Source organism: Lepidochelys olivacea (genome assembly GCF_965140295.1).
Source record: "Lepidochelys olivacea isolate rLepOli2 genome assembly, chromosome: 4".
Lineage (NCBI taxonomy): Eukaryota > Metazoa > Chordata > Testudines > Cheloniidae > Lepidochelys > Lepidochelys olivacea.
Genome location: NC_140414.1, coordinates 87,628,201 through 87,641,141, shown reverse-complemented (window position 1 = coordinate 87,641,141; position 12,941 = coordinate 87,628,201). Strand labels below are relative to the sequence as shown.

Genomic DNA, 12,941 nt, shown 5'->3' with positions numbered 1-12,941 from the left:
CGACTTCTTGATTATCACTACACAAAGGTTTCCCCCCTCCCCCGCTCTCCTGCTGGTAATAGCTCACCTTACCTGATCACTCTCATTACAGTGTGTATGGTAACACCCATTGTTTCATGTTCTCTGTGTACATAAATCTCCCCACTGTATTTTCCACTGAATGCATCCGATGAAGTGAGCTGTAGCTCACGAAAGCTTATGCTCAAATAAATTTTAGTCTCTAAAGTGCCACAAGTACCCCTTTTCTTTTTGTGGATACAGACTAACATGGCTGCTACTCTAAAATTCTGTTAAAGTTATAATTCTCTGGTCCTGATGTTTCAACCAGTTTGAGACTATTGTGCTATCACAAATGGAAGATTATAATTTCAGTTGTGAAATAAACAATAGGAGCCAAATTAACTTTCATAAAACAAAAATCCTATTTTCAAGAAAATGTTTCTAGAAATTTAAAAACAGAATAAAAACACAGAAAATATGCAATAGAGGCAAAACTATTTCTTAATTAGAGGACTATATTGACAGCTAGTTTAAGGAAGTAAAACTTGAATGCATATCTGTTGGCCATATTCAAGGTGACTTAAATCATAGTATAAATTACATGCTAGGTGTAAATAGGGCAGAAAACCTATGTGATTACCTTACACCAATTTGGCATTCACTGGCTGTGCCAAACAAGTGTAATACACAAAGAAGGCAGAAGAGTGAAGGAATGAGAGGTCTAAAACGAACCTTCAGCCAGACCACCATTTTATTTACTCCAGTGTTTCATTATATCCTTGTGGTCATTCAACTAGAAAAAATCCTCAAAAACTTTGAGGGTAGAACTGTAAACATTCTTCACAGAATGAGTGCAAAATTTCTCAACACCTAGGAGTTTATCATAAGATATACTGATGTTTTCAACAGATTTTCAAAGGAAGTAACTTCCACACTTTGTCACCAAAATGATACTACTATAGCAATTACAATATATCTCATCCTGAATGCATATTAGCACATTCAGTTGAAGCGTCTCCATCTGCACAGCTCTGGTTAAAGGGCTGTCAGAAAGTGTAAACCTCTCTATTTAGAGATAAAATTTCACTCCTGGCTGAAACTTGCTATGCCAACTGTCAGCCTGCCAGCTTTTCTGGAGTGTTTAAAATGCACAAAAGACAAAGAACAGTCATTTTAGAACATTTCTACAATTCAGATGCACAAACAGCTTTTGGTATTTTTAATGTTATGTTTATAGATGTTCTAAATTGTGGACTAGCTCAAAAAATAAATACGAAATAGGAAAAGTTTATTTTTGAAAATTTCACAAGAAGTCCAGATGTGAACATCTAATCCACAAGGACAAGAATCTAGTTGAAATGAGTGGGACTACTTTAAAATAAGATGGTACTCAGTGTGAATAAGGGTAGTAGAATTTGGCTTTTAATAGGTTATTTTGTGTGTAACCATTATAGACTTCATAAAATGCATATTATTGGCCTGATATTCCAAAACACCTCTTGCAAAGTCAGTATGGTTTATCATGTAAGCCTGCAAACTGAGACTTTTAAAAGGTCTTGTTTACTGTATTTAATAGTCCATAAAGGTAGTGATGGTCCACAGTGCCAATCCTTATTTAGATAATTTTGGTTAGTGGATTATTAACCTAGTGGATTGGATTGTTGCACATGAAGAATCCGTATGAATTTTTGCCAAAGGAAAAAGAATTCCATACATGTGCATAACTTTTTCCAAATTAGTCCACCTTTAGATCATCTAATAATCACACACCCAAACATACCCCATGCCAATATACTGTTTACATGGACAGAATTTCTGTCTTTTTCTTTGCCAAACACTCTAGAGACATCCTGCAGATTCCCACATTCTGGCACCATCCAAAAATCTCACATCACCCATGTATGGCCCCCTTGTTTTTGAATGAAGCCTCTCCATACCCTCTCAAAGTAGTGTCATTTCTCCTGGTATCTAGATTTAAGAAGACAATAAATTATAGAGTTTACTGAAAAACCAGGCAACAATATTGTTTGTTTTGTTCCTTGTCTGATGTAGCAGTGATTTAAATAACCACAATGTAGTAATTGTCACAGCACAATGTAATCCTTGATAAAATGTAATTTTGTTGAGCAATAAACATTGGGCATTTACAGTGCAATATTCTGAGGTGTATATATAGGTAACAGAGGGCAAGTTGTGAGTATGTAATTTCAATAAAACAGTTAGTACCTATTATATCGATCTTTTCCAACTGTGCAACATCAGAGAAAATTTATTAGAAACATAGTTTTTTCTGTATAGTGTAAACATGCTCTTCTGAGACTATAACAATTACTGTTGAGCTTCCTTAAATTAGATTAATTTCTACACATAGAATTACATCAACTCCTTTAAAACGGTTGATGAAATTATCTTTAATTCAACACAAAGAAGATTCAGTGGTGATGCATTTTGAAAATATTCTTGCATACTGAAGCATAGGCAATTAAAGTTGTGAGGAAAAAAGAATGATGATAGATATAGAGATAGATAGATATATAGAGAGAGAGATTAAAATCAATTTCTCTATGACAAGGTTAGTTTAACTGTGGTGGAGGCTCACTGAGTGTGTGACCTCATGGCTAAATTCTCTTGGTAGCAGCAGCTGCTGCAGACTTTAAAAAGCACCATCGCTATTATCCTTGAGTTTCCATTAGATTCTCTCAGATTCCTTTATTTAATTAGCCCAGTACTCAGAATGATTCAATATTGTTAGGATCGGTGGTTTTGATTATTAAGAAAATGACTTCATTTGGTAAGACAATATGGATCAAATTCTGACCAAGTTACACTACGCACCCCTAGTGACATCGCTGGGCCAGCGTGGGTATAAATGGGTACAGAATTTGACACTATATACACAGAACAATAACAGACACATCCATCAAAACATCACCCAACCTACTACAATTTGATCAAAATTGCTGTCTTTTTAAAAAAATATATGTTCTTATCAAAGTATACTGTGAGCCTAGTCCTACAATCCTTGCATATCTTAAAATCTCCCCAAAATCAATATGAGGTCTGAGTGTGCAAGGAATGTAGAACCAAGTCCAGTGTCACAAGCAGCATACTGTTCCATCACCAGAAATGCTGACAGAATTGCCTACAGTATTTTAATTTCCTGCACACACTAACTTGGCTATTTCTTTTTTAGGACCTGATTCTCAGTCTCCAGATTCAGGTAAATAAAATATGATTTTTTTTATGCATAAGTCTACTGGTATTGAATTATAGCAATCTTCCATTTATATAGCATTATGCATTTAAATGGATCCCAGTGGACCTTACAAACTTTACTGATTTTTGCAAACTATCTCAGGTGAAACCTGAGATCCTCCAGCAGACAACCACCAGTCCAAAGTGACATCAGGGCTTCCAGGACAATTTTGTCCAACAGTTAGTTAGATATCATATATGCCATACAATCTGTTTTGTTCCTGTTTCTATGGGATGCGTAATACAGAATGCTTACTAGTAAGTTCAGTAAGTGCGGCCACCTCTAGACTGAAATGCAGCAATGTTTTAACAATGCATCACAACAGATCAGGACAGAAAGTGATAAATGTCTTATCAAACTGAAATTATAGGGGAGGAATACAGGGAGGAATTTAGCTAGAATACTGAGTCTAACACCTACTCTTAAAGAAAGTGCTACTGAATCTTTAATAATTACAAGTGATTAAAACCTCAAGTTTATGTCTCATGCAAAAGATAGCATTTCCAGCAGCACAGTAGTGTAATACAGTAGTATTGGCTAAAAACTGACTTAGATAGAAGGATACAACCTACTGATTCGCCATCATGCATTCCAATGGCACTGAAGATTTCTTTTGAAGTCTCCTGCGCAAATACAGAGAATACATATCCCAATCATTACCCTGAGAACCCTGCTTGCATATTGTATTCCTTTTCCCCACCCTCATCTTATCTTCCAGGCTATAAGATATTCAGGTCAGGAATGTGTCTTCATTTATATTTGGACAATAACTAGACTATGAGGAACAGAACTCTGAGAATAGAGGGTTCTTCAGTCTAAAAAGACAAAGGTATAACAACAGGATCCAATGACTGGAAGTTGGAAGACAGATTCAGATTACTGGAACAATTGACCATCACTGGAACTCTTTAAATATAGATGAGATGCTTTTCTAAAAAGGTATTCTAGTTCAACCAAAGCTATTGTACTTGAAGCAAGAATGAATGAAAGTCCTATAGCCTGAGTTATGCAGGAGGTCAGACTAGATGGTCACAATGGTCCCTTCTGGCCTTAAAATCTATGTGTCTATGAATCCATGAATATTTGTGGGAGCTATCAGAATATAAGTAAAATAATAACAATATCGATTTAGGCTGATCTAGCTGACAAAATCACAGCTTGAGAAGTTGTAGCTTCAGGCTTATCCATTTAACTCTCCTTTTGATGTATAGATTGTCAATAGTAGTAATTCTAGCTACTGACTGGAAAGTTGTCATTTCAACAGTTTGTTCAATAGGTAGATTTATTATGGTAACATGGATACATAGGGACTGTTTACCAAAAATATGTTTTGATTTTTTTCCTCACAAAAGCTTGGACATCTTACAATGATGGCAGTAGAGAGACATTGAATGGTGATGCTAGTAGTTCATCTCTTGCAGCAAAAGGCTTTAGAAGTGTCCGGCCAAATCTACAAGAAAAGAGGTCACCAACTCAGGTAAACCTTCACACACACAGTTTCATCCTTTGGTATTAAGTATAAGTGTTAGCTTATGAGTGCATTACATGCAGGTGTGAAGCCCTAGAGTGAATTATCCAGATGTGTTCTTGGTAGCACCTGCACCTGTTATTACGTGTTGTATTATCTGTTTTTGCTGTACACATAAACATACACTATACATGACACAAGTCTGCTGATTCAGTAACACAACAAACTACTTTCAAAGAACAAGGCTGTAAGCAAATAAAAATAGGCCAGGTTCAATCAAAAACCTTATATAATTGTATTCGGACTTCGAAGGGTATTGATTAATATTTTACACTTCAGAGAAATACTTTCTTTATGGAATAAATAATAATTGATTATAAAGTTGAATTAGATTAATTTAAGAATAACCAGAAGTACTGTTCTTCAGCTAACTTTGCTAAACTATATAACAATTATAGAAAATGCCATGAAACAATATGCCTTAATTCAGAAACATACTTATAATAGTATTTGCATTACTATTTTAATCCAAAAGTTTTAAAAGTGTGTGTGTGTGTGTGTAATATGTATGTATGTTACTCATAAATAGTAGCTTGTCAGCTAAAATGGTATGTTGAGTACATTTTATGAACTATTTAAGTCTCTGTAAAATTTGCTGATAATTCTCAAACCATAGTGTTGGTGCAAAATAGAATATATTTGATATTATGGACCCAGTTTGGATCACAATTCACTCTTTCCATTAACAAATGGAATCTGTGATTTCCTAGACATCAGAATATAATATTATCATCAGGTGCAATGCAGTACCTGATCCAGAGTCTTTCCATTGTATTGAATGGAGTTTGGATCAGGCCCTTGTTCTTTTGTTTAAAGTTAGGAGTCTAACTCAAGTTATTTCTCCTGCTAACATTTACTTTCTCTCTGTTTCTTCTTCAATATTATTTTGCTGTGTGTGGATGCTTTTGGCAAATAAGGCACCCCTGCCACCCCCTAGAAAAGAAAGTTTTTGTAGATCTGGAATAACTAATCACATGAAGGATGAAATTACTTTTCAGTCAATAACGACCAAGCCAACTAAAAAACTCCCCTCAGATACTGTCTACTGTACTAACAAGGAGGCTATCCAGAGGACAATGTATTCTAAAAAATCTAACACAAGTGTGTCCTATGCACAAAGAATCACTAAACCACTGCCCTCAGTCTCCAACACAAGCACAAAAGCAGTAGCTGGCATTAGAGCTACTCTTCATCAAGGCCACAGACAAGCATCTCAAAAACGCAGAGTTTCTACCTTGAAATTAACCCGGACACAAGACTCACTGAGTAATGTTCCTCGTAATACACAGCACCAGCCCAAGTCTAATGAAGTGCCAACGTTTCCACAAAGGCCTGTCTCACCTACCTGTAACCCTGTGCCTGAGATACACACAGCATCTCTTTCCATTCAGATAGCTCCCCTCCTTGACAATAAAGCAGAGCCTGAAATCCAAGAACATCCACCTAGGCTTTTTCCAGAAAATCCACAGATGTCTCCAAAAGATGTGGGACAAAAGTCTACAGCTCCTTCTTCTGCACAGTCCACAGAATGCAATGTGGTATATTAAACTTTTCCATCTTTTGTTTTAGATCTTTCCTGAATCACTTAACACTTTTCTAGTTAGTATACTCACATTACCATGATTACAGCTTGTGTTTTCTGGGTAAAACTACCTGTTGCACTATTCAAAGTGGGGCTCCACTCTTGATTGGCCCTTAGGCACTCCCATAATAAATGTAATTAATAATTATATTAGAGGTGCACCTCCTAAGTGGTACTGCTTGCTGGGATCCTCCTTTTGAAAGGTAGTATGCTGCCACTAGTGCTGGAAGGAAGTGCTGGGAACTGGCTCCTGGTGCATCTTTGAAAAGATGTCACTAGGATTCCTATAAGTGCAGCTCTGCCAATGTTCTGGTATGACACCACTCCACCAAGTCGTCCTCCTCTGGGACCGGCTAGGGCTTCCAGCAATGCTGATTTTCTGTACTCACCAGCTCCTGGCAACCAAATTACAGCTGCCCTATGCACAAGAGATGGGTGGGAAGGGAAAGATTATTTGTGCCATCTGCCTCCTCTGTGCAGGACGAGACATGACATGGCCCTACATATTCTAAGTTGCGCATTTTCCGAATTGCTCTTTGTTTATTGAGGGTGAAATTCTCTCAAACCCACATGGATCCCAGCTCCAATTAGCATGCATGGGAGTTTCAAATGGCAAGAGCCAGGATATCACAGATGTAAGCACATTTTTGGATGCTAAAAATATAATAATAATGAGATTACTTTTGTAGATCTGAGAGTTTGGACTTTTTTTCTTTAAGTACCTGGTCTAGTGAACCCAGTTTTAGGCTGTCTGGCACACATGAATCCATGTCATGTGCTACAAAACCCAGAAAGGAGATTCTTCTTTCTCTTCTTTTTTTGTTTAAAAAACAAGGGCATAAAACATTTCAGAGTTCTAGTAATCCTCTAAACCTCTTCTTCATTTTGGCAGAACATGGTTTATTAGGGACAAGAAGAGATCTTCCCCAATACCAAACATACGGTATTTTCATTGGACTTTAAATCAGTCAGAATAACTTGACATAACTATCTACAGTACACGATGTACAACGTATATGAGAGTAGATTTCCAATAAATAAAGGGTAACAAGGGAATGTACTCCATGCAATTTTGTTATATATCATTATGATTAGACAGAGGGTGTACTTATTACAGAGTGCACTTATTACTGGTTCATGGGTGAAAAACCTGCAGGTGGAATGTTATTGATTTTATGGCTAAATATCTCCTCCAACCAAACCCCACCCCAAATATTGTTAAAACAGGTAATTATGGCTTATGCTGGTTGAATTAGATATATTTCAGCTATACCTGCTATCCACTAGTGAAACCCATTTCAACATTCACAGTGGAAACCATTAAAAACTGTAGATGCACCTCAATTAAAACCCGTGATCCAGACATCACTGAATAAAGAATAGTCCAGATCCCAATAATGCAGCTCAGACCCATCTGTGTTAAAAGATTAATTCTCTGTATAGATAAACTTGTGAGGTTTCTAGAAGAAACAAAGGAAATCAACCTTGCACATTATGGACCACATTCATCACTGGTGTAAATCCACTAAAGTCAACAGAGTTACTCCAGGGATTAAAATGGCCCCATATCTTGCATGCTTGAAGCTCCCAGACAACTCTGTCCTTTTCATCCGTCACAACAATACTACTCTTTGACATTGTCATTTTTTCAGAACTTCTTATTTAACCAGATCTTTGCTTCTGGAAGCACCAAACACCTACACGAGCTGTAGGAGATTTTAAAATAAAAGTTATATGCAGAATATAGCTCTGTGACATTAAAATAGCAACATTTGAAAACCCTTCTCCTGAGTAGACCCAGCCAAAACAGTGCATGAGGTATAGGACTGATGGGCTCCTGTGGGCTCTCTTGGGCAGAAGTAGTGATCTAACAGATATGATAAACTGCCCTACCAGCCTATGTGAGATTTTGGGGACCTTTGAGAAGAACACATTGTTCTATCCTGGGGAAAGTGTAATTCACCACTCAGATGAGGACTAGGTACACCAGAGAAGTTGTTTTTTTAGTTTTCGAGGGTTTTCTTATGTGTCTACGTTAAGAGACTTAATTAAAGCTTAATATAATCCTCAGCAGGGACTGTTCCAGGAATGCTATGAAACAAAGTCTGTGAGCCATCACAGATGCAGAAGAGTCTACAAGAACAAGCTAGGTGTAGTACAAGTCTCTTATAATACATAGTACAGTATTGCCCTTTAACAAATAATAATAATAATTAATGATCAAATAGTAAGACCTACAGGATTTAGAATTCCCCATCCCAGTAATTGGTCATCTTCATGCCTGGGACACAGGCAGTTTTTCAGCAAGGCAGAATGACCATTTTTTCAGCATAGAATCACTGCCTCCTCACAGTAATGAAAAAAGTGAGGGGTGAATGCCAACATTTTTCTGTTCCATGATTCAGGTCAAAACTGTTGTTTTTTTCAGGATTTGCTGGCATTTGGTAATTTGCCACACAAGTTCTAAAAATATTATTTTCTTTGCTGCCACATCCATGTGGGTATGACGGAATTGCAGGCAATGTTAGATGCTTGGCTTTGAATGCATCACTCTCACTGCTCTTTTTAGGTAACCTATATGCCTACGATTGTGGTGGCTATGTGAATATGGACTGGATTGTTGGAGGGATATTAGCTTTCTTAAATTGAAGCATTAAGCTTCAACTTTGCCTCTTGGACTGAATGGGGTTAGGCTAGAAAGTGTTTGCTCTTAATGAGTAATAGGTATTAATTAGTACATTGAGTCACCAATACTTCGCTGCTGCAGCTACTGCTGATACCTTATTGCTGATACGTCTAACAGTGTCAGGCTCTGACTTAGTGATTTTTATCCAAGTGAGTAAGTACAGTTTAGGTGACACCAAAAATGAAGAAACAAGTCAGGGACAATAAAGGAAACTGAGCCAGAGCTTTTACCAGCATGTGATATAGCTAAACCTTAGAACTGTAAGAGACAGGAAGGTGTTGAAAACTTTTATCAATTTTATAATCTATATCCAAAAATACCCTCACACAGTGGAATATGCATCAGTGTGGACCATATGAATTATGCCCCTGTACATTTTTCTTCTCACTGTTATGTCGTAGTTGCTCCCACTGTTAAATATCTGATGCATCATATGTATTCATTTAGGTAAATTGAAGAGTCTCGCCTAAACTCGGCGTGCTCTTCAGACAATTAAAAAACATATTACACTAGATAGTCTGTACCCAAGTGATCCATAATAACGTTTGTCCAAAATATAATCACAATTACCCATAATAACTCACCTGCTAAGCACAGTCAGAAAAGATGGACTTTGCAGCATGTCTGAAATTTTAGAAATTCTGGGATTGTTGTTATACATGATGGGCTGACAAAGAATATCAGCATAAAAAGCAGTATTCTTTTATATTGGTTTGATAATTCTACCTTCTTCCTTTTCTGCCTTTTCCTTGCTTCAGTGTGTAACGAGCATGGTCACATACTTACTCCTTCTGAGATTTTTATTAGATTAATACAGTGGTTCTTTAACTTATTTGATCAGGCCCCTCTTCTTCTTTGTGTCTATAGTGTTTATGCACCCCCAAGCATAGCCCCAGTGTGGCCAGCAGCACCACAGAAGTAAGGGAGGCAATGTGAAAGTGACATTTGTCAATATCACTTTTCACAGAGGACTTAGCGTCCCATTGCCACCCTTACTTCTGCGCTACTGCTGCCACCCTGGGGCTGACAGCTAGAGCCCCGCCACCTCCGGGCTGCCTTTCAGTGAGGAGTGGAGGGGTGAGGTGGGATGAGAGCCCAGGCTGCCTCCAGGTGACAGGACTCCAGCTGTCAGCCCTGGGGCGGCAGGACTCCAGCTGTCCTCTTGCTCCCCACCTCCCAGGTGTGCATGGCCCTTCTGCACGAGCCCCAGCCACTCAGGACGGACAGCCAGAGTTCTTTATTTAAAAAAAAAAACAACCCACATAGCTTTTGGGATACCCACCCGATTGTTTGAGAACTGGTGGACTAATAAATTAATTAATTCCAAAGTCAGAAGGGACCACTTGATCATCTTGTCTGACCTCCTGTATAACACAGGCCATAGAACTTACCCACAATAATTCCTAGAGCAGATCTTTTAGAAAAACATCCAATATTGATTTTAAAATTGTCAGTAATGGAGAATCCTCCCCAACCCATGGATTGTGTTATGCCTTTCCCTGTCAGATTTAAGAGCCCATTACTAAATGTTTGTTCCACATGTGTATACTTACAGACTGTAATCAAGTCACCCCTTAACTGTTTCTTTGTTAAGCTAAATAGATATAGCTATAAGACATGTTTTCTAATCTTTTAATCATTCTTGTGGCTCTTCTATGACCCCTCTCCAATTCATCAAAATCCTTCTTGAACTGTGGGCACCAGAACTGAACACAGTATTCCAGCAGCTCTCGCACCAGAGCCAAAGTACAGAGGTCAAATAACCTCTCTGTCCTGCTCAACATTCCCCTGTCTGTGCCTGCAAGGATTTCGTTAGCTCTTTTGGCCACAGTATCACATTGGGAGCTTTTGTTCCAGCTGATTATCCACCATGATCCACAATTCTATTTCAGAGCTACTGTTTCCCTGGATAGAGTCCCCCATTCCTGTAATTATGGCTTACATTGTTCTTAGATAAATACATTTACATGTAGCCATATTAAAACACATAATGTTTGCTTGCAACCAGTTTACCAAGTAATCCAGATTACTCTCTACAGTGACCTGTGCTCTTCATTATTTATCACTCCCCCAATTTGTGGGTGTGTAGTTGGACTCCGTAAGCTGTGTGAGTTTCACCAGCTGTATATATGGTACTGCTGTAGAACTGAGGCAAAAGCCAATGTGAGAGATAGTGTAGATCAGTCCCACTCCAGGATATGTTCTGGGAGGCAAGCTGACTTGGATTGCTATGGGAAATTGATGTTAAAAATATACTTATAAAACAATCTATTGGTAAAATCTTGACTCCATTAAAGTCAGTAACAAAACTCCAATTGACTTCAGTGGGGCTAGGATCTCACCCTATGCCTTTTACAACCAGATCCTATGGTGTTATTTTTCAGAGTAGTAGCCGTGTTAGTCTGTATCTGCAAAAAGAAAAGGAGGACTTGTGGCACCTTAGAGAGTAACAAATTTGGAGTAAATAAATTTGTTAGTCTCTAAGGTGCCACAAGTCCTCCTTTTCTTTTTATGGTGTTGTCACAAGCAAATGTCTGAGAGAGACAAAAACCCCATGCATATGCAATGCAGCGACATCACTTTAAAAGTTCGATAGACTTGCGGGTTCTACAGGATTTTGAACCATAAAATGCACAAATTCCTTCATACATAGCTCATAGGTGCCATCTTGAAATGGCTTCACACTGGATTAAGTCCACCTGACATGTTTTTGGAGCTTTTTGTGAGCACTAGCAATATTCTACCATGAGGGAAGACATCCTGTATAGAATTGCAAAATTCTACAGTTAGTCTTGTGCATGTGAAGGAGAGTAAAGTGGAGGTGGGCATGGGACTGGGGTAGTCAATATTTCCTAAGTGATGCCAAATGAGAGAGATAGTGTAGACTAAGTACTGAATACATGTGATGCCACATATGGAAAAGTATGATTGAGTGTAAATAAGAGACAGCCCCATGTTGTCCAAGAGTGATGCACAACAGTTTTGCTGTAAGCCAGAATATGTCAAAGTTTTCTTGTTATGTCTGAACTTTTATTCACACTTCATTTCAAGACTCATTTGCTAGAATTTAAGAGCAAGCAGAAATGTGGTATGACTCACTGAATGACATTTTATAAACACACCTCCTCAGAGAAAGGTTAAACCCCTCAAAAATATATAGCATATAACAAGCAAAGCATTCCAGGGGGCGTAGTAGTGTTTTTTACATTCCTTACTGCTTTCGTCTGGTAGAATATTTTGAAAGATACTGCTGCTCCATAGGATACTGACAAAAAATCTAAGGGGAAAAGCTGTTTAATCCATTTTAATAGGGAACTCAGAATTTCTGAAGACCTGACCTTTGTAGAGAAAGTACGTTACTTATGTCCAACTGTTTACAGGCTAACAGAGAGCAGCAGAGGGAGACAGAAAAAGAGGGTTTATGGTTAAGCATTGAGAGACATTGCTCCAGATTGACAAAGTGTTATGCGTCTCTCACCTGTGAATGTGAAAAGTGTATCCTTGAAGTCCTCAGTTTGTGCCTCAGTCCCTCATTGTTCTATAACTGGTTCAGAAGACTTAAGTGCATAGAGTATGATCTTCAAAAACAAGTTGTCTTATTTGTTTGAATCACACTGAGATCTAATCCCAATGTATAGCTGCATGCTTAGTACCAGTGTCCTGGTAGAATAAAAACTCTTGTGCCCTTTTTTTTCTGGTGAAAACATTTCAAAGCATTATGTAAGTAGGAAAATGAACTTGGAATTCCTAAAAATGTTGCTATATAGTTTCAGAAAATGGAGACATTAATATTTGTTAACCACTGACAATGTAGCAAGCACTGTACAAGACAAGATAGACAGACAGACGGACACTGTAAGCCTGTAATCTCTTTGGGACAGGGACTGAG

At 37.9% G+C, this 12,941-nt stretch overlaps 1 protein-coding gene across 5 annotated transcripts in view; it reads left to right on the top strand.

Annotated features, from left to right (window-relative positions):
* SORBS2 (sorbin and SH3 domain containing 2) overlaps positions 1 to 12,941 on the top strand; it is a 276,988-nt gene that overhangs the window by 153,575 nt on the left and 110,472 nt on the right. For 2 of the 5 annotated variants that reach the window (XM_084627086.1, XM_084627085.1), the window contains exons 5-6: positions 3,194 to 3,220; positions 4,609 to 4,733. In XM_084627086.1, coding sequence (XP_084483212.1) covers positions 3,194 to 3,220; positions 4,609 to 4,733 — 152 coding nt within the window. Of the gene's footprint in view, positions 1 to 3,193; positions 3,221 to 4,608; positions 4,734 to 5,701; positions 6,323 to 12,941 lie in introns of those variants that run through there. The other 3 variants (XM_084627084.1, XM_084627083.1, XM_084627087.1) reach the window with 2 other exon arrangements.